This window comes from Silene latifolia, chromosome 9, assembly GCF_048544455.1.
Source record: "Silene latifolia isolate original U9 population chromosome 9, ASM4854445v1, whole genome shotgun sequence".
Classification (NCBI taxonomy): domain Eukaryota; kingdom Viridiplantae; phylum Streptophyta; class Magnoliopsida; order Caryophyllales; family Caryophyllaceae; genus Silene; species Silene latifolia.
Window position 1 is genome coordinate 9,192,457 of NC_133534.1, and position 22,594 is coordinate 9,215,050.

The 22,594-nt window shown below is 36.2% G+C and overlaps 3 protein-coding genes across 6 annotated transcripts; all 3 read left to right on the forward strand.

Annotated features, from left to right (window-relative positions):
• The first annotated feature begins 715 nt into the window (after positions 1-715).
• Positions 716-6,932, forward strand: LOC141599020 (uncharacterized). 3 transcript variants are annotated; one of them, XM_074418885.1, is made up of 8 exons: positions 716-792; positions 3,071-3,209; positions 3,387-3,461; positions 3,558-3,686; positions 4,086-4,156; positions 4,533-4,620; positions 5,198-5,311; positions 6,292-6,932. In XM_074418885.1, the coding sequence occupies exons 2-8, from the start codon at positions 3,102-3,104 to the stop codon at positions 6,670-6,672; spliced, it is 966 nt and encodes a 321-aa protein (XP_074274986.1). In that variant the 5' UTR covers positions 716-792; positions 3,071-3,101; the 3' UTR covers positions 6,673-6,932. The 3 variants fall into 3 exon arrangements, with proteins under 3 accessions (XP_074274986.1, XP_074274988.1, XP_074274987.1); XM_074418887.1 differs by having other exon boundaries at positions 3,396-3,461; XM_074418886.1 differs by lacking the exon at positions 716-792 and adding an exon at positions 2,093-2,161.
• A 3,179-nt stretch (positions 6,933-10,111) lies between these two features.
• On the forward strand, positions 10,112-10,594 carry LOC141600559 (EP1-like glycoprotein 1). The gene has a single exon (XM_074420803.1). It carries the CDS (start codon positions 10,112-10,114, stop codon positions 10,592-10,594), a length of 483 nt encoding a protein of 160 aa, XP_074276904.1.
• A 3,313-nt stretch (positions 10,595-13,907) lies between these two features.
• LOC141599021 (chitin elicitor receptor kinase 1-like) lies at positions 13,908-21,555 on the forward strand. 2 transcript variants are annotated; one of them, XM_074418888.1, is made up of 11 exons: positions 13,908-14,849; positions 16,121-16,154; positions 17,584-17,742; positions 18,300-18,454; positions 18,965-19,054; positions 19,355-19,448; positions 19,634-19,785; positions 19,998-20,083; positions 20,468-20,606; positions 20,858-20,953; positions 21,043-21,555. In XM_074418888.1, exons 1-11 carry the CDS (start codon positions 14,802-14,804, stop codon positions 21,226-21,228), a joined length of 1,239 nt encoding a protein of 412 aa, XP_074274989.1. In that variant the 5' UTR covers positions 13,908-14,801; the 3' UTR covers positions 21,229-21,555. The 2 variants fall into 2 exon arrangements, with proteins under 2 accessions (XP_074274989.1, XP_074274991.1); XM_074418890.1 differs by lacking the exons at positions 13,908-14,849; positions 16,121-16,154 and adding an exon at positions 16,782-16,882.
• The last annotated feature ends 1,039 nt before the right edge of the window (positions 21,556-22,594 follow it).

Here is a 22,594-nt window from a genome sequence, read left to right on the forward strand (position 1 = left end):
TGACTAATTAATCGGGTCAGTCGGGTCGGGTTTGGGTCAGGTCAATCCGGGTCGGGTCATATCGGGTTCGGATCATATCGGGTCAGCCACCCCTTTTGGGTCGGGTTGGGTTGGGTTCGGGTCATTATCGGGTCGGGTCTTTTCGGGTCAAATGATGTATCGGGTCGGGCCGGGTTTGGATCGGGCCATTATCGGGCCGGGTCATTTCAGGTCAAATGATGTATCGGGTCGGGTTTGGGTCGAGTCATTATTAGGTCTGATTACTTTATCACATTACTTCAATTTTTGATCGTTAAATTTAATTTTTAACCATTATTTGATTTAATTACTTCATTATTAAGTTAAACATAACAATCTAGTTACAAAATCACTTTCATTTTGACCAATATTAAGCTTAATAATTGTCGGTTCATCAATTTAATCTGGTCAGTATCGGGTCGGGTTGGGTCACTGATAGTCGGGTCAAGTCGGGTTACAGGTCGTCATTGGGTCGGGTCAGGTCGGTTTCGGGTCACCGGGTCCTGTCGGGTTACGTGTCACCATCGGGTCGGGTCGCTTTCGGTTTCGGGTTGCAATATTCTCGGGCAGGGTTTGCTCGGTTTCAGGTCAGGTCATTCGGATCGGGTCAGACTTGCCGGCTCTAGATGAGAGTAATAGTCCTGAAAAAGTTCATGGTAATTGTCATGGGCTGTTTTCGAAAATTTGGTATGCGGGTAACAATTTAGGCCCAGAAACAATTCTTTCTTCACTCACTCCTGCGTATCTCGTCCTCTCTTTCCCTCTCAAATCTAGGTATGTTCTTTACTCCTCTTTTTTCTTCAATTTCTCCATTGTTATTGCTTGAGATTTGAAGCTTTTTGTCTAATAAAAAAAGTAGAATTAATTTAGTTAATCTCACCATTGTTATTGCTGATGAATTTATTTTTTTGGTGACAAATTTGTTGATGATCTTTATTTTTCTGATAATTTTATATGATATTTCCTTCATCTCAATCATTTCTCATTTGTTTACCTTTTGCTATTTGGTTATATGATACTTCATCTGTTATAATTCCATCTTCACCTCCTCAACAGTTTTGGTGAATTGATTTATTCGACTGCTAATTAGAATAGAAAATGGGTCTTATTTTATAGGGTTTGTGGAGTAATTGCTTGATAACAGCATTAGAGCTTTGTCAATTTGTCATTCGTATTATTTTTTGAATTAGTTAGGTGGGTCTTATTTGCCATTCGAATATGGTCACCGTTTTCGGATATCGCCATAATTTGATTGAGCACTGTCATCTGTTGGTTTTATATGTGTTGTGTTATGGGTTGATTGTTGCTTCTCTCTATTGATTAGTTTACATGTTTTCTTATGATGTATGAAGTTATGGCGCGTAGGTTATTGTCACGGAAGCAAAAAACTGTAGTTGGTCTTATCTGGTTTATTAGAATGAGATCAATGATCTTGATATCCTTTTGTTATTGTATGATAGGAATATTAGAAACTAAGAAAATACCTCGCAAGAAAACCTCTCACACACCTAAACGAACCATGAGTCAAGGATTAAAAATTATACAGGAGTTTCTACATTCTGATCTAAGTTGCTTAGATCAACTTAGAATGGACAGGTTTACAGTCGATGTGTTGTGTGGGTTAATTCAAACTTATGGTCCTCTCAAAGAGTCAAAAAACATGCTTTTAGAAGAAAGGGTGGCTATATTTTTTTAAATATATTAGCACACGACCAAAAAAAAGAATGCTTGTGCATCGTTTGAAAGTATATGGCAGCTACGTTCAGTGTACTGCGTATTTATTTTGCACATGGTTATATTGTTTGGTCTCGTTGTGATGCAAGACAGCTTGGGGAAGTATTAAGCCACAGAGTATTCCCAAAAATGCCAAACCCCAATATCCAGGAAAAATCTCCTCTAGAATTAATTCCAAGGGTAATCATCTCTAGAATTAATTAGTATGTGTGTACCAGGCAGGCCCTAAACCTAACAAACACAGACACAAGCACACAGCCGTTTCCTTTGATTTCCAATCATTTCTCTGAACACTAAACTCACCTCTAACCCCAAACCTTTAACTGACATTGAACGGCGGCTGACGACGACGGTTACCGGCAAGAAGTTCGACATCTCCTCTCTTTTCTCTTTCTTCGGTGGTGGTGGGGTAATGGTTGCTTGGATTCTTCTAGCCTGTCTTTTTGTGGGTTCAAATACTCTAGAATTGTTATTAATCTTTAGATTTCATTTCAATTTCAATTGGTGTAATTTGCAGGTTAAAGTTGTGATTTTAATGCATTTGTCTAATGTCTTTGTCTTTGTTGTGTGTGTTTCTGCTTTGACCGCCTTATATATTTTGATTGGCTTCTCGTCCTACAAACTCTATTTGCAGTTTTAGGATAATAATGTTAAATTGTACGGAGTTATTCCTTAATTTATGTTGTTTTAATTTCATATGCTCCGTCTGAATTGAAATTATTGTTCTTAATTTCATAATCTTTTTATTATTCGATCAGCCATTTTACTTTTCTTTTGATGCACCATCTAAGCTTTAGCCATAATTTATACGAGTAGTATGCAGTGAGATTTCATCTTATCCTCTCTCATTCGATGAATTATTCTTCACTTATATTTCTTGTTTCTCAGTTAAAACTATACACAACTTTCCTGAAACCAAAATGCAATATTTTCTCTAGACCCGGTTCTGGACCGGTTGGGTATGGCTATGGGTCTGATAATTTTAGACCCTATAGGGTCTTGGTCGGGCACTGGTCCAATTTAAACTTTGATATGATTTTATATCTTTCCGGTTGGGTATTCGTTTAGATGATTAGTTATTTGCGTTTTCAATTTAAACTTATGATGCGATTTGATATCTTTTCTGTTGTTATTGATTTAACGTTTATGGATTCAGAGTCGTGATTAATGTTTAAGTTATTTGTGCGTATTTGTTTTTTTGTTTTTTGAATTTGCATGTTTGAGGCTTTGTTTTAGGTTTTGAAATTGTGGAATTTCGACTATTTTTGGATTTGTAATGGCTCACCTGTTAGTTGCTTGATGATTTCGATGATTTTAGGTTTAGCTTTGTACGGAATATAATTTTCGCCATGAGAGGATTGCGTCTGGTCTCCCAATCTCTTTTTGTCGCTGGTAAATGGCAGCAGCAACAGCTCCGCCACTTCAACTTCCACGAATATCAGGCTAGCAAGGCTTGTGTACGTTTTTCAAATTTCTTAAAAATATCTGAGTTTCTGAGATAATTTTTTTAACCTGTGCCTTAAGAACCATGCTTTAGAATATACCTTCTGTCTTTACACTTTCTCTTATGCCTGTCTGTCGCGCTTTGAGAAGTCGGATTTGGCGATATTTGAACCTGATAATTTCTTTTCCAGTGCAAACAGGTCTATTTGCGCGAAAAGCTGTCATCGGTAAATGAGATGTCCCTTGACCGCAATACTATGGGTCCTGTAAGTTCCTGAAGTTGTAATTTCTTTGTGAATCTCCTTTTTTTGGTGCTTGATTATTTTTATTATGTTTATGATTTGTGCTTATCAACTGTTTAGGTCCCTATCAACATTTTCACTGGAATTACCAACGAAGATGCTGCAAAGGTCGTTGATGATGGTCTTGCACTGAAGGCAGCTGCCATGGAACAAATGAAGAAGCTGTATAGTGATTACACATTGCTCGAGGTAGAATCTTCCGCTATTATAGCTGCCAGGGATAAGTTGTGTTAAGCATTTTTCAGTTGTTTTGACTCTTGAATACGTTTAAATGTGTTTTGACTTGCTATATATTTAGTTTTGCTGCTCCATTGAAAAAATGCAATTTTTTTTGTCTGTAATTTGCCGTGATCACTGATCATTTATTGTGCCCGAATTAGTTATTTAGTGCTTCCAAGCCATCTCTATTTTGACAAGATAATTGCCACTTGTCTGATATCGTATGGATTTGGAGTGTTTGTAAACAGGCGAAGCAAAAATCAATGTTTTCTGCTTTCCTTTTACCTTATGGGCGCTTAGTTTACGGTTTGACTTTCGCAGATCTTGATACTGTTACCTTCTTTACTAGAATGTTTCTTTTTTGTTCAGCTGGCAGCAAAGGCTGTGAATCGTGTTGCAGGGGATAATCCGGCAGATGTGTACTCTAATATTGCAAAAAGGTAAGCTACAACCCATAACTCTAATAACACTAATGGAGAGTTTTTGGAGTTATAACCTCCTTGTGCTATTAAATAGAAAATTCCACGTTAATCAAAGGTATGAAAATGGCACCAACAACTGTGCACCGTAGGGTGTTGAGTGTTGACAATGAAAGTGCGGTTAGCCCTGTTTTGTTGACATCTGAGTGCACCAAGTACAAATTCTTGCTATTCTTTGTTTTGCAAGTGCTCATGGTTGAGCAATTGCTTTACTAAGTCACCAGTTTACGTGATATCATGATATCCTACTTGAATTGTGAAAGGAAATAGGAATAACGCTGGAGTAAAGTGTATTTGTCATAGGACTTCTCAGTTGACATATTTTTCTTACATGCAGAGTCCATGAAATCATGCTTAGAGATGCTGATAAAGATCCCGCTATTGAACCAAATGCATCTCAGGCCAAGCTGCTTTCACTGAATCAGGTAGCTTATATCTACGTGCTCTTTTACTGAATCAGCTGCAAGTGTCTGACACGGTTTGTGAAGAGATTTTTATTATTGGAAATGAAGTATCTTAATTGTCATGTCATGTAGTGTTGATGTGGAACACCTAACCAAATGTAGCCCTTCCATAAGCAGAGGGTATTTTTTGTTGTTATTACCGATAGTAGTAAAATCATCCCTTCTGCCTGGGTTGATGTCAAAAATTGGTGAACTTCGTTAGTATGGTCATGAAGCACTTGAATCTGGTTAAAGTTATGCCCTGCCTCATCATTATGAGTTGTCTTCAATGATTCATGGGCACATTTTGCCTTGAGAACCTTGCTTTAGAATTGTTTTAGCATATTTATGTAATATGGTTTCCGCTGATATGGCCCTCACCCTTGACCGCAAGACTGGGGGTCCTGTAAGTTCCTGAAATTTGTTGTTATCACCTTTTGAATCTTCTTTTTTTTGGTGCATGAATGATTTTCTTATGTTTATGATTCATGCTTATTGACTGTTTAGGTCCCTACCGACGTTTTCTTATGTTCTGGACACTTTTTGTTTATACGGACAGATAAATCCACTAGCTGAAACTTCTGACAACCAATTAGTGGCCGCTGATGCAAATGTTAACTTTGATGACAATGCTTTTCGCGACACATCAGAGGAGAATCCATATCCACATGAGGTTTGTTTTAGAGATCCTTTTACATTTCAATTGCATGAAACATCCACGTTACCTTGCCCTCAAACCATCCTCATCACCAGCCTTACAACCTCCAACGTCAGTGACCAACACCACCCTCAGTTCCTATTCGCTGCCCCTCCCCCGGCCTGTCCGTCAACATTCTTCCTGCACATATCCTCTTTCTCCTACCTTTTAAACTCACTCACATTTGAAATCATCTATCTCACTCCTAGAAACACTAGATCTAGTGTTCTCAGGGGTGGGGAGTTGATTCCGAATTTCGGGGAGTGAAATTTTGACGTTTGTATGGTTGTTTTGGGGTGGCAGGGAAATTCTAATGGTACGGGAAATGGATATCAAATACAAACGTCAAAATTTCACTCCCCAGCATTCGGAATCAACTCCCCCACCCCGGAGAACACTAGATCTTGTATTCCTAGGAGTGAGAGAGATGATTTCAAATATGAGAGTTTAAACGGTAGGAGAAAGAGGAGATGCGCGGGAAGCATGTTGGCGGGAGGGGGGAGGGGCAGCGAGTTGGTGTATGGGATAAAGTAGTCCTTTAGACTATATAATATAATTCTCTATACCCCTCGACACTATAGAGAAAGGGTACTAAAAAAAGCAGTAGTCTTCCCAATAACTATAGAAAAGTCCACAAGCCAACCTCTCTTTTCGAGGTCTTTCGGCAAGGGCACCAGCTTTGGAGGGCTAAATCTGTCTTTTATAGAAAAAGACTTGCATATAAAGCCTAGTCGAAAAAACTATGTTATTAGTTGTTACCATGAGTAATTACATTTTTCTATCTCTATATGTCTTTCTCTTTATAGCGTTCATTTTATATCCTTTGAACATGTCCTTATCCTTATAATTTATGGAAGTGAAACTTGTCTTTGGCTTTCCTTAGAATAGGGCTAAGCTATTCCATGGTTACGAAAGAACCATCTTACCTCCATCCTTTAAATCTTTTTGTTATCTAGGTATTTGCAATGGCAACCGCTCGTCAATTAATTCGAAATGGTAGAGAAGCCAAGAAGCGCAGTAGCCGAAGTGGAGCTTTGGGTGAATGTCCTCAGAAGCTAGGCGTCTGCCTGCGCGTTTTAACAAGAACACCGAAAAAGCCTAATTCAGCCCTGCGTAAGATAACCAAAGTACGGCTAAGTAATAAAAAGGAGGTCTTTGCTTTCATTCCTGGGGAAGGACACAATTTACAAGAGCATTCTATGGTTTTGGTCAGGGGTGGTAGAGTGCAAGATTTACCTGGTGTCAAATTCAAGTGCATTCGAGGAGTCAAGGATTTGCTTGGAATTCCCAATCGGAAAAATGGTAGATCACACTATGGTACAAAGAAGGCCAAATAGAGATGTTTAACTTTTATTATCTTGGTTTTTAGTCGAGGGCTAGAGTCTGTTTGCCAACGAATTACGAGGTTTAGTTATCTTCCTCATTAATCTTCCTATGCTTGCTTAGGATGTGGCTTTAGCCCAATAAAACTCTTTCTAGCAATTAGGAGAGATCGAAACACATTGTGCACTTTCCGACCTTTTTTTTGACTTTCCGAAATGTCATCGAAAAAGAAAAGTATAATCCGGCTATATTTTATTTTAGGTCATTTTTATCAGGTACTTGGGTATATTGTGGACTTGTGGTTTTCAGGTGTCTGCATATGGCTGTGTGTTGTTCGGGGTCTTGGTTTAAATGATTTTACTTAAACAGCAGAATGTTTCTCAGTATTGATTGAATAAGCTGTCCTTCGAACCCAGGACCATACTCATCCTGTGCCTCAGTATCTATCTTCTTTCCTATCGTATATCTTTTTTCGATAGTTACTAATGTCGTTTTTTTTTTTTGAATTATAGTTATTAAATTTCCAAACTTGCTGCTGTATTTTTAATATTTAATTATTATAAGATTTCTTTCAGATTTTTAATAATAATTAATATATAATTTCTTTTAATTCTGGAATTTTTATTTACTTTTTCAAATCCTTAACATATCTTAAAAAAAAAACAAATGAAAAGAAAAGACAGAGTTTAAACCAAAACCAAAACAAGCACCAAACACCCTCAAAAGAAAAGAAAGGAAAAGGAAAGAGACACCTTCCTCCAAAAGGAAATGTACATTTTTTTGAGCAAATAATCAGACTACACTAGACTTGCCAAAGCTTCCCGACCGAAAAATTTGATCAAACACCGCAACCGATCTATAACCAAACCTAAACGATTAACGATAAATCAAACAAAGCAGCTTGGCTAAATGATTTAACTAATATTAAAAAGCATCAAAATGTTCTAAAATTTACAATTTTCGCTGTATTTCTATGAGCATTATACGTTATACAACACTTTTACACTAACTATTTATTTATTTATTTATTAACGGATGCATGAACATGAACCCTATTCAATTCCAGCTTGCCAAGTTGTTTCATACCTTTTTTTTTTATTGTTAATTTTCCAATTCAAATAACTAATTTTTGCGTCTTCAATCCATAATTTGGCTAACCTATGGGCCAACTTGAAATAAATTACTCTATAAACCATACTTGTTACATGATACTCGTATTACTCCCTCTGTCTCAATCGTTTATGTACCGAATTAAAAGTAATATACTCTCTCATACAAATGATTGGATTAGAAGGAATATAGTCCGTTTATTTTATCAAATTACATATGATGTATTCGCTACTAAAAAAGAAAATTTTCTTAAGGAAATAATTATATTAAATTGTTTCGATTTGAATTACTCGAATAGAGATGGTAAGGTTCAATGCTTAATGCTTTCTCGATGAATACTTCTAGTTCTTATCTTCGTTAAGACCTGTATATCTATCGTAAGTTTAAGAATAGCCAAGTATTATGTATGAATAAGACAAAAGTAAAAAAAACATAAGAAAAGCAATGTATATGTCTTATATGCAAAATTAAGATGATACTTGATCCGTTTTAATATTAAAATTATAAACTGTCTTTAATTGTACTCAATATTTACCAATTAGGGTTATAAATGCCTACATTGCTCTTCAACTTACATCAAAATACAATGTCGTTTCCCACGTATTTCTCAATCCTTATATTCCTATCTTCCTCATTTTTCATTTTCTCATTAACATCCCAAGCTTTTCAATTTCCTAATGACTGGAATTACAGATTAGTGAACGATCCCAATTATCCATTGTCTATAAATGGTGATTATGGATCTACCTACAGATGTTACGCCGGAACACCGTATGACGACTTTCATATGAGTTTATGTTTCTTCAACACCACCCCTAATGCTTACACACTCGGCTTGGGCACCGGATCGTATACAGGTAATTATCAATTAGTCTTGTGTAAAATAGTTACAGAACATAATAAAATACACGTACCAGTAATTATTGCTATTATTAAATGAAGTCGTAGTAAATTATTAGAAGCACTATTATACGTAATGAAATAGTCTTGTGTAAAACTGTTACAGTAAATGATAATATACGCGTACATCACATTTTTTTTAGTTGTAATTCTTACATTTTATAAAATACACGAACTAATAATTATTGCTATTATTAGACCTCGTTTGGTTACCTTGCTAATTCATGGGAATTTCAAAATCCCATGAATTGTGTTTTCTAAAGCTTGTTTGGTTGCCCATTTTCTTGTAAGATGGTGGAGTTTAGAACTCCCTTGGAGTTTCCAATTCCAACATAATGGGGGAGTTTAATTACCCACCCCCTCCTTGGTCATTGGAAACTCCTACATCATTTGCTAATTAAATTTACTTATTTGCCCTTTTAAAAAGAGAGATTATGTGTTACTAATATTACGAAGGGATATATTGGTAATTAGAGATTAAAATCAGGTGAATTAACACATTTCAACCAAACAATATGGGGGAGTTTAATTCATGGGAAAAACAAACTCCCTCAAGGCAACCAAACATGTTTTTGTCAATTCATGTGAATTTCATACGAGAGTTGGATTCCAGTGAGTTGCAAATTAACACAGGAATTCAACACCCACATGAACCAAACGAGGCCTTAAATGAAGTCGTAATAAATTATTAAAAGAACTATTGTACTTCATGAAATAGTCTTCTTTGCATATTTTTACTATTATTAATTTTTCTTAGAGCTTATATACGTTACAATTTTTTTTTTTTTTTTGTTGTAATTCTTACATTTTAGTATTTTACAATGCATTTTGCTAGGCGATGCTGCCACAGACGCAGGGTGGTGGGTCTGGGCAGCAAACACCAACCGTCCCGTAAAAGAAGGCGCGGCCGTATTTCTATTACCAGACGGCAACCTTATTCTATACGATGTCGACGGGCGCGTGGCATGGCAGTCCAACACTACTAACAAGGCCGACGGTTGGGTGACCATCAAGACGCGTATTAATAATATGTACGGTGACATGGTACTCGTAAATATCAAAGACGATAATAATCCCTTCTGGCAAAGTTTTGATCACCCTCAGTATACCCTTTTCCCTAACCAAGTTCTAAACGTCTCAGGCGCGGAAATCGATAAGCTAGTTAGTTATCGGTCGACCTTAGGTGGACGATACACCATGATGATGAGTACCAAAAGTTTGGACTTATACTACAAATGTGCAACTTGTCCTAAAGCACTCAAATATTATACCTTGTTTAAAACAACTAAAGCCTTAAACAACGTCGTATTTTCATTATTTCAGAGTACCACACCGACTTTAATTCAAAATTTCGCGGATGGGACTCATGGGAAATTCGAGTTCCCTAATATAGGTAGTTCATCTGGAGATTATGTTGTCCTGTCGTCGTTCCTTCGAATTGAAATGGACGGTAATCTAAAGATTTACGCTTATCGTCAAACTAGTGAAGAAACGTTTTGGCTTGAGGTATTCGAGGTATTTCCTTACGGAGTTTTTGGTAATAAACAAGAAAGCGACTGTCAGTTACCTGAAAAGTGTGGGAATTATGGAATTTGCGACCAAAGTGCGTGTGTATCGTGTCCGACCCCTACTGGCCTTACGCTTTGGTCGGAAAAGTGTATGCCTCCGAAGTTGGTTGGGTGCAGTGGCGGGGCCAATGTTACGTATTATAAGGTTGAAGGAGTTGAGCATTTCACTAGTAAGTATACTAGAGGGCTGAGGCCTATTACACAAAGTGCGTGTGAGAGTAAGTGTAGCGTTGATTGTAAATGTCTCGGCTACTTTTATCATCAGGAGACTTCTGAGTGTTGGGTGGTCACCGATCTTAAGACGTTGACTAAGTCAACAAATCCACAACATTTCGGGTATGTCAAGTTGACTAACTAATGTATTATTACAAAATTGTTTACGTAATTAAGGCCGCCTATAATGGTTGACTTGTATTGTTCTACAAGTATATGTGCTGTAAGTGTAAGTGTATGAGTGAGTATGACTTATACTATTAGTTTACAAAATTGAAACGGAAATATTAATAAAATTGCGAAATATTTAAGTGATTATGAAACGAAATGTTGTTAAAATGCGTTATACTCGTCGTGTGATATTGTTTTGTACTTTGTAAGACTGTAAGTCTGTATTAGTCAATAATAATAAAACTTGGTCATGATATTTCCAACACATCTTCTCAAAGAATGACTAGTAGCATATGGGAAAAACAAAAGATTTATTTTATAAAAATTCGAAAGAAAATATATATATTTGATCCGTTTTAATGTTAAGTTGAGTATCGTGGGAGACTAAAATGGTTGGTGACCTCAAGTTAAAGCAATTTTTTATCCAAAAAGTAAGGCTCAAGTTAAGGATAGCAAGAATAATTGACTTGACTTTGCAAGGCCGGTTAAGACAAATTCATTTTTACAACATCTCGGTCAACTTTTGCCATTAAGAGTTCAACAAGTCTCTCGGAGATGGGGCATTTCCGTCTTAAACCGATGAAATGTGACTATTTTTTTATTAAAAAAACTATCAAAACAATAGTTTTTTGCTGTATTATTAATTATAATATTTAGTTGTTAAATGATCATATTTTATCACAAAAATAATAATATTTGGTCCGTCTTAAACTTTAAGGTGAAAGGGTTTGTCTGAAATGAAAATTGACGTTAAGCGTTATCCTATTTTATGGACTGATACATGAACATGATGTAATAGGAATATTTATAATAGTTGGGTCTCAACCATCACCTTAAGGTTTTGGTTGAGTTGGTTCATCTATCATGATGTTGGCTAATATTAATGATCATATACCTTGCAGTAAGTCGTAACATTATATCTAAAATTTTATGTCATTTATGTACCAATGTACCATGAGAGAACATCGATAAATTTGTACTACAAACTATAATATAAAATGAAAATATAAATTTAATTTGATGTAAGTATTGAGTATCAGGAATAAGGGGTGATAACGATTTGAACAATTCACGAGCTCTTCCTACCTTTAAGCTTGTTAGTATTTGTTGCTTACTTTCAATAACCATATAGCTTATTGCTATCGCTTTCGTGTGTTGCTCGTTGGCGATCGTAACTAGAATTACCAACCCACACCTAGAAAAGTGTGTTAGTGGGTGATCTCTCACTAGCAAGAGACTCTTCGTTATTTGCATTCTAGTCTTGGTATAGGGCAAGGGTGCGCGCCACAATCTGACCAAAATACCGGACATGACACGGTGCAATTTCCACTTATGCTCGCCCCATACCCATACTTCTTACTTCAATTGAGACAGATGTGGTGCTATATCCACTCATACCCGTGCCTATTACTCATTCAAATAGTATATCTTACTATCTGTTTTAAAATTAAAACGGTTCAAATAACAATATTCCACTTGCATAGATAATAAGACAAGTGTTTTGCTAATATATAGAGATATAGACAGCAAGGGCGATTCTAGGATTTGAAAACATTAAGTTAGTAGGGAATAATATCATATTACGTAGACGAGACTCACGAGAGTTAGAATTAGCGAGGCTATCCTATAATATTAGACTATAAGACCGACTACGAGAAAAGTGTTGTCCAAAAAAACTACTTGTGTAGTTATATACTTATATTGAATTAAAATACATTCTTTTTACCGGACAATATTTTACAACGATTTACATGTTCATCATATTATTATGAATTTATGATATATATAATAAAATTGTTTGGAAAAAACGTTCAATAACTATGTTTTGATTTTCACAAATTCTCATTTAAGACGGTTATTATCCGTCTTATGCTTAAAACGGGTTACATATCAAATCACATGGCAAATTGTCTAAAATGTCAAAAAAATTGTTTTTTTATTACCACCAAATGGTAGAATTTGACCGGAAGACGAATAGACCGTCTAGTGATTAATTTTATCAACTTCTAAATGGAATTTCTTGAATACACATGGGAAAGTAAAACTACAACGATGACAAGTCAAGCAAAATTTGCTTCATAGAGTAGTTGAGCCTGTGACCTATAGCTCAAAAAGTCAAAGACAAGACTCTCTACTACTCCACGACTCCACCAACTTGATAACAATGAAATACATCTGCGCAAAATATACCACATTCGTCCCCTTTAGAATTGGCTCTGGTTATAGACATTCTGTTTTGCCCCATTTATATTATTTAACTTTTTTTTAAGTTTAAAACGGAAATTGTATTAGTCACCTTATTTATCCACACAAATTTTTGTTTAAGTCGGGGCAAATACATATCAATTCACATGATAAATTGCCTAAATAAGCCCAAATTTTTTGTTTCTATTAGCATTATGTGGTAGTATTTGAATCTATTTTAAAAATTAAACATATATTTCGCCTTAAATAAGACTTACCCATTCATCCACTGCATAGTGGAGGTGACACAAGGTGTTACAAAATGAAATTATTCTCTACCCACCTGGGAATGTTAAATGTGAGCAATCGTCATTTAGACCTGGCAAACAAGTTAATGGGCTTGAGTCAATTCAGGTTTAGGTTATTCGGGTTCGGGCCGGATTGGTCATCTCAGATTCGGGTCATTTTTTACTGGGTTTTTACAAGTTATTTGGGAATAACAGTTAGTATGCGATAATAAACATTCTGATCGGGTTGAATATAGTCGGATCAATTTGGATCTCGAGTCGGATTCGCTTTTTCCATTCAGATGCAGGTTGGTCAGATAATCCAATCCGACTCGGATTGGATTATTCAGGTCGAATTACTCCAACCAGGTAAATTTTTTCAGATCAATCCAGTACTAGACCTAGCAAAAGCAACCCGACAACGCTGATTCGAGACCTGAAACTGACCCGAACTACATCACCCGAATGTGACCCGAAAACCCGAACGACCCGACCCGACCCGTACATGACCCGAGCTTTCTTGACTCGTAACTGATCCGATCCGAAACCACCCAACTCGAAAATAACCCGACACAACATAACTCTAATTGAACCGAAAAGACTTAAAATGACTTTTTATCTCTTATTCATTGACCCGAAAAATGATCCGACTCGAAATAACCTGACCCGCTTGACCTGACCAACAAACACAAAACAGACCCAAAACCCAAATGACCCGACCTGACCCAACTTAACCCAAAATCAATGAAAGACCCGAACTAACCCAACCCGACCCGACCTGACCCGACCCGTATCATCAAGTCACTAGTCAACTCCAAACACAGTAGTTCCATCCTCCACAATTTCAACTTCTGTTAACTCAAGTCTTATTCATTCAAATAAACTTTCACACTACAACAAACTAAAATTCAATCATCTGTCATCAAATCAAATACTGAAATGATGTCATTTCAAAGAAAAACACCCATCAAAATCTTACCAATTCTTCTTCTTCTTCTATGGATTAGTATTTCTTCTTTCATAGTGGAATCAAAGTGCAAAAAAGGATTTTATTTACTTAAAGACGGATACACATGTCTTAAATAAGAATTTGCGAATTCAATAATCAAATGTGGTCATTTCAAAGAACACAAACACCCATCAAAACCCGGGCAATTGTTGTTCTTCTTCTTCTATGGATTAGTACTTGTTCTTTCACAACAGTAGAATCAAAGTGCAAAAAAGGGTGTCCTTTAGCTTTAGCATCATACTATGTATGGTTAAAAGCAAACGTAACATTCATAGCCCAAGTTATGGGTTCTACTGCAAATGATCTGCTCAGTTACAACCCAGCAGTTCCTGATGTAGATAGGGTTGAAGAATTCAGTAGGGTCAATGTGCCCTTCTCCTGTGATTGCATTAATGGTAGTTTTTTGGGTCAGATTTTTACTTATAGGGCAATTAAGGGTGATACTTATGATACCATTGCTAAAATTTACTATGCTGATCTTACTACTGTAAGTTGGATTCAGCAACACAACAGTTTTGACCCTAGTAATCTCCCTCTTAATGCTATTGTTAATGTTCCTGTTAATTGTTCTTGTGGGAGTAGTGCAATTAGTAAGGATTATGGGTTGTTCTTGACTTACCCGCTTCGACCCGAAGAAAATCTGACTTATATTGATCAGCTGACTAACTCAACTCCCAGTTTGCTGCAATTGTACAACCCAAATGTCAATATTGGGTCTGGAAGTGGGATTTTGTTTATTCCTGCTAAAGGTATACCTTTTTTGTTATTATTATTCCTGATTATTGCTTTTTTCCCCCCTCTCCCTGCGATCTTTTATTGGGTGTATTTCTCCTTTTTGCCATAAGTTGCCTGTTGTCTGTATTACTCCCTACTGTAATAGTAAGTCTTTTTTTGCCATAAGTTGCATGGTGCCTGTAATTAATCAACAACACCAACTATTTAGGCCTGTTCTTAAAGAAAAGGTCTTAGCCTAGTGGTTAAGACTTGAGGTATCGTGACAATAGGTCACGAGTTTAATAGTGATCCTGTTAACTAGCCAACATTTTCATGACGTAAGTGACTATTTTATCATTGGCAAGATTCCCTCATCCAAACAAGGCCTTAGGGTGTGTTTGTATTGGTAGATTTGGAAGGAGGTGAATTCTTTCCTTTGTTTTGTAATATGGAGGTGGGGTTTTTTATTTGGAAGGGAAGATGGATCCCTCAATTTCACTCCTCCACCGCCATTATTTCCCATCCAACATATGGAGGGAAAATCACCCCCTCCCTCTCTCGCCCATGTTTCCATTCAAACAATTAGTGACAATTCTATGACTTTTAGGCTTTGTTTGGATAAAAAAATGGTGGCAAGAGAAGGGGAGGGGAAGATAGGGAGGGAGTTTTCCTTCCAGATCTTTCCTTTGTCGGAGGGGAAATAATTTGCAGTGGAGGGAAATGGAGGGCTCCAAATCCTTCTCCACCATTTTGCTAACAAACAAAGGAAATTATTTTCCATGAAATCCCCTTATCCTAACGAAGGCTTAACTTACTGAGAGTGTTTTGTTCAGTATGTGATTAGAGGGTGGAAGAGCAATGTTCAATATAAGAGCTCAGGAAAAAGTCCTATCTACTGTGTTGTGTCAAGAAACAAACAAAATTGTGAATCAAATGATATTACTAATCAAGGATGCAAGACACAGTGTCCTTAAATGTTGGTAACTTTGATCAGTGATCACAGGGCGAAACTGAGTATCTTGTCAAACATTTTATGCTTGTTTATTATATGTCTTCTCTGTTCTCTCTGCTAAATTCTAGACGTCTTCTTAATAACAGTGACTTTAGAGCTGTTTCAGGCTTTCAGCTTCCCGACTTCCTTAATTCTGTGAAGCACCCCTGGGAATAAAGCTCAAAATTGCTTTTTATTTTAAGTGGGGTCAAATGTGATAGATGGGTTTGCTAAGAAAGATAGATATGGCTGGCTTTAGCTAGCTGATAAACTTTTGGACTGATTATGCCAAGTTTTTTGGTCTTCTAAATGCAGATAAAACTGGAAAATACCCTCCTCTCGCGTCAAGGTATGAGCTAATGCATATGGAGTGAATAGGGATGATATATGTGTTTCTTCGTAGGTGGTAATTTGTTTAGTTTCAGAACTTTGAATACATCTGTTGACAATTAGTAACTAGATACTCTCTTGTGCTAGGTTAATTGTCTGTCACACACTTTTTTCATGCATCTCTTATTTGTTTTCTTCCCCAATCCAGTTTGTTATGTTTTTTTTTTCTTTATTTTCCTTCACCTATTTTCCCCATTTATTTCTTACTACTTTCATCCAAAGTGTTCTACACATATTTGTCCTTTCCTTTTCTATTCATTTTTTTATCGGGATTTCCCTTTTATATTTTTTTTTCCCATTGTCTTAACTCACATTAACAGTTTCAAAGATGATTAATGTCTGGGACTTACACTTTGTTGTTGATGTATGAAGCATATATGGAACAATTGAGTGGTTTAAGCAAGTCAAAACTTTCCCTAGGGTAAGGTGGGCTGTGGTCTCTTTTGTAGCATTATGTTTTGGGAGGTGATACTATCAGACTACAGAAAGATGCTTGACATATTGATTTATGCCTTTCTGATTCTATTCCACAAAGCAATAGCTTTTGCAAATTCTATGCAGTATGCTTACATTACTTCTCTTCAAGAGTGTGAGATGGAGACTCCTCATTTGACTACTTACGACTTACCAGGATCGTAGAATATGAAAGCTCAGGCTACATAACAGTTGGTTTAAGCTGTCATTTATGTATGGATTCTCTTTAAGGCTTGTTTCTTTATACTAGGAACTTTCTTGACTAGAAAGAATTAAGAGGAACAAAGTCCTTAACTCCTCATCAAGGCAAGGGCCTTTTTCTGGATTTTGGTTTGTTAAAATATTTGGTAAATGTAGAAAAATCTAGAGGAACCATTTAACATATCTAACAACGTATGGAAAATTTGAGGTTTTTTTAGAGCGATAGCCGACTTCCCGAGTCTGACTTAAGATGGATTGCCTTGACAGTATAGAAAAAACAAAGAGAATGATGCATTAATGTGCTAGAATGTGATGGTATGAGGAGTTAGCCGACATTGTGTATTTATAAATATGCTCACATGTATCAACTTTGTGTGTAGCCATAGCTCCTACAATGGAGGTAACAGGTTTCATCATATTATCTTCTCCCTTATAGTATAATCCAACAATTTCAATACATAAATAAAGATCCATCTTTCGGATGAGTTTGGAATTTTAGTTTGGACTTTTCTCAAAGGTTATCAGGATGAGTTTTTTGTTCTGTTTTGGTTAAAAGATCACGCTGACCCTTTTTTCTATTATTTTTTTGCAGCTCAGGTGCTCAAACTCCTTTCGGTTTCTTTCATGTTATAGGAGGACAATCAGGGCATCCTTAATATGACGAATTCATTTTTTGCCGCTGTCTGCATTCATAGTAACATTTTTGCTAACAGAAGCAAGGCTTTCCGGTGGAGCTATTTCTGGTATAGCTGTGGCAGTGGCAGTGGCAGTGGCAGCTGGGCTGGTCATGATTGTTATCGTATATCGTGTTTGTAATAAAAAGAGGATTGCTCGTCAAAGTCTTGATGAGCCTGGAGAAAAATCAAAGACTGGTAAGGGTTATATTTTGCCTCAATTTAACAACATTACCTCAGTGCTTGAAAGTTTCCTACCCATAGTGGGTTAAGGGTCACCTAGGGGATAAAATGGTCACGCAACCCTCCTGTAAAACAAATAGAGAGGCTATTTTCAAGTGAACCGTGCTTGCAATGAAACTACTGCGTCTATGGTGTACCTCACAATGTAAGAAGCACAACAAATATCGAGTCATTTTACATCAATCTATTATACTCCGAAGCCAAATAATATTGATTCTTAGGTTTCATAGGAAAGGGACGCTTTGCCTTTTGTTTCTACGTCCTTCCCCACCCATTCCTTTAAATGAAATAAAAGATATACAAACTTAGAAACATAGTTAGAAGACCAATATCTATCTTTAGGAAATCAGGTGAGGGAGTGGGTATGCAGGAGGATTTTCGTCTGCTATGGTTCCGTTACAATCAAACTCCCTTTTCTTAAAGCCTGCAAATTGGTGTTATCCTGTGCCTATGCTAGGTGAATATACTAGATTGCCTTACTTCTTCAATGACGTCTCTGTGTTTCCTTACAGCTGCAGGTTCTACTAGAAATATGGGAATGACTGTTAACAGTTCAATCAAATTCTCTTATAAAGAGCTTGCGCAAGCGACAAACAATTTCAGCATGGCTAACAAGATTGGGTCAGGTGGTTTTGGTGATGTTTATTATGCAGAGCTGGGCGAACAGGTTTGTATGGTATTTTGGATCATATTTGCTCATCCTCTGGTGTTACTGATCAAACTCTCAGTAAAGAAGTTAGTTTTGACCGGTGCAAAAAATCTCATGTAGTATCATCTGTATGCTTGACTATGTGGATCTGTAAGTTTCTACTGAGTCAAAAAATATTTATGATCCATGAAATTAAACAGAAATTTATATAAGATATGAGCCAGTTTCATAATGAGTATTATTATGGGACCGATCCAAATTATGCGCTAATTTTTTTTATTTTAGTTTAATTGGAATGGTCCCAAAATCTCAAAATTGTATTAAATAAGAGACTGTCTCTTAGGGGAGTAAGAATGATCTCAGTATACTTTAGAGTCTAGTTTAAAGTACCCATCCTAATACCTCCATGAAATCAAATTAGCAGAGAACTGTGTGCTATTTACGCTACGCTGTTCGCATATTCCCGTATATTAGTACTCATCAGTTTTCTCAACTTCTTTGCATGTTTCTCGACTTTTATGTTAACAGAAAGTTGCTATCAAGAAGATGGACATGAAGTCATCAAAAGAATTTCTAGCGGAGTTGAAGGTCTTGACTCGTGTTCATCACTTAAACCTGGTAACATTTCTGTTTTCCTTCTACTTATGTTATGTTGCGACATGTTAATAATTCTCTCATTCATGCTATTCTGTGATTCAATTGTCATCAATTTATGACTTTTTCCTTTCCTGTACGATTGTATTAACCATGTGTCCTTGTGTGTATACTCTGATGTATCTTTTCCTTTTTATACCTTTTTTTGGGCTACGGTTGAACTTGTGTTGGGCCGCCTTACTTTCATAGTTTCTTTGTTTTGCTTCGTCTCTAGATGAAATCTGTAATGTTATTTACGTAACAATTTTGTTTTACTAATTACAGGTGTGCTTAATTGGATATTGCGTGAAGGAGTATTTCTTCCTTGTGTACGAATATATAGAAAATGGCAACTTAAGTGAACATTTGCATGGTTCTGGTGATTTTCTTGTCTGAACATCTTTGGATGATGCATCCTTTTGTAATTCTTATATATCTTCCGCTTATGGTATTTTTTTGGTTGCGAAAGGAGCCACCTGGGCAATTTTGATATTGACGAGTTTCAACACTTAATTACTTTACCATCTAAGCTAGTTGATATTTGCTTTTCTTTCTCGTATTCAGGAACTGAACCCCTGCCCTGGTTGAGTAGAGTGCAAATTGCCCTTGATTCAGCAAGGGGTCTTGAGTATATTCACGAGCATACAGTTCCGGTGTATATCCATCGTGACATCAAACCAGCCAATATACTGATAGATAAAAACTTTCGTGCAAAGGTATGATTGGAATCTACCATTCCTAATTTAGAGCCTTTTCTCTAGCCTTGGAGAATAATAGAACAAATTAGAATTAACCCCTTGGTTGAACGGAGGGAATCGGAGTCAGCAATTTCCATTATTCTTTGGAGTCACGTGAATATTTTGTTATTATCTGTACTCTGCAGTGGCAACCTTCAGTGTTTTCAGCAATTGTTTTCATATCTAATCAGGTCGCGGATTTTGGATTGACCAAGTTAGTTGGAAAGTTTTCTGAACCTACACGCCTTGTAGGTACTTTCGGATACATGGCTCCAGAGTAAGAATCTTTTTATGCTTCTAGTCTGTCCAACATTTTTACTTATTTCTGCCTAATACGTTTCTTGTTCTGCTTTCGTTAAATTACTATAGAGTGTTTTCGTAGCTGGTAAATGATTGATTGATTGAAGGATGTATTTCATAGTCGTTAGATTCAAAGTCTGACGGGAGTTTTAGGCTTCTTCCTGAGCAGCGTAGGTCATTGAACCGATAATTCTAAATCACCTTAGCTGCGAACAGTTGTCTAAAATTTTCTAGAAACTGCAATCTGGAATGTGGTCATTGAGTTTCATTACAATACTCCGTCAACCATGATAATGAAGTTGCTCACAGAAGTTCTGATAGCAGTCAAACTGTCTTAACATTTTCCGATTACAATTTACAGGTATGGGCATTATCGTGAAGTAACCCCAAAAGCAGATGTTTTTGCATTTGGAATTGTCCTATATGAGCTTATATCAGCTAAGACAGCTATAGTCAAGGACAATGATGAATTCGGTGAATCGAAACCTCTTTCTAGTTTGGTAAATCTTTTTCGCCTCCATCATTATCATTATCATTACTGATTACCCCATTGCATATGAAGATATATACTTCTGTGGAGCGCGCGCTGAGAATCAGATGATGTAAACTGGTTTGGCCATGGTGGCAATTTCACCGAGGAGTATTCCGTAATTGGCAATGGTGAAAAATTAATATTAGCATGCATGCAAAGATTCATTTTTTATTTGAGGCTGATGAATTTCCATATTATTGTCTTTGGCTGTTTATATAGTTTGAGGCGGTTCTCAATCAGCACGACCCAAACGAACTTCAGCGACTAGTAGACGTGAGGCTTGGAAATGATTACCCTCTAGAGTCAGTTTATAAGGTGAAAACGATTAAATTTTCGTGTAACTGCAAATGTGGTAGTTATTCAACCTGAAGTTGTAATAAATTAAACAATGGTGTTTGATGCAGATGGCAAGACTTGCAAAAGCATGTACCCAAGAAAATCCCGAGTTAAGACCGAGCATGAGATCTGTAGTGGTTGCCCTAACGGCTATGTCAACTATGTCGTCCACATCAGCTGACTGGAATGTTGGTTCATTTTTCGAAGATCAAGATCGGAGAAGCAAGCATGTATCAATGGCGGTGACTAGGTGAGACCTTTGCTGCGGGAACATGGCGTATAACAAATACTGCCTGAGTAGTTGCTTTCTTTTCGCCGTCTAATCTACTATTTTATTTTTACTTTATTTAAATCGGCTGTGAGTACAGCAGTATTCTTTTCGCCGTCTAATCTCCAAGTTCAAGGAATTACAGCAGTATTTTTTATCCACTGGACCCCAAATTAAGGCTCAAGTCAAGGACATGCAACAAGAATAATTGACTTGAGTTGAAAAAAGAGTCATTTTTCTTGAATAACGAGTCAACTCGCAAGCGCTATTTTTAGTGTGAATTGAATAAAAATGGTCATTTTTACACTGTCAATCTTGGTCACTTTTACCGACTATGCTTCAAATAGTACAGACTAGAGAACAAGTTAGACCTACATGGATAATTTTTTAAGCATTAAAAGAAAAAAAATTGTCAATTTGGTGTGAGTAGCAATAATTAGAATGAAAGGGAATTTTATCACCTCGTATGTGCGAGATTTGGCAGAACTAAATAAACCTGAATGATTGATTAGGCGAAAATAATCCAATGTTCAACTAAACAGATAACCTAGATATGACTGCAATTGTATTGACCCGATCCCGACCCGAATAACAAAATAACTTGATAACCCAACCTACCCGAAGATATACAAAACATGAAATATAATAATTTAAGACGAATACTCGCGTCTTAAACAATAAATTAATTTAGATCCTGCGTAATGCATGCGCGGTATATATAGATGTATCACATTTTAATGTATTATTAGTATACCCCATGCAATTTATACACGGTATATATGAAGTTTTACCTTTTTAGTTTATAACTTGACAATTCATTAGTTTTTTACGCGTTCGTCATCGTATATTTTGATTTTAAAAAAATTCAATATATATAGAAAAAGTAATCAAGAAGATTGAGTAATGTTAGAAATGTCTATTTTAATGAGATCACTTTTTTTGCACCAAAAAAAAAAAAAAAAATGAGATCACTTTTTTTTCAAAAAAATATTTTATTAATATATAATTTTGATCCACAATTTATTATATTTTTATAGAAAATCAATGAATTTTTTTATTATAAAATCCGTGGAGACAAATCTTGCAGATCAAATTTGTGCAAATTGTGGGCATTTCAATTTATGAATATACTAGTTTTCATGCCCGTGCGTTGCACGGATACTAAAATAAGTTGCAACTATAGTGTATTGCACTACTTATTTTAGTTGTAAAAGTCTAATGTGCATCTAATATTTGATATACTATCATTTTAAATTTCAATTAGTTACTAATCTAATAACGTCGTGCAGGGCTGTCAAATAAATTTAAGAGGCCCGTTCAATATGTCGATTTGAGGTCCCAAATAATAGAAG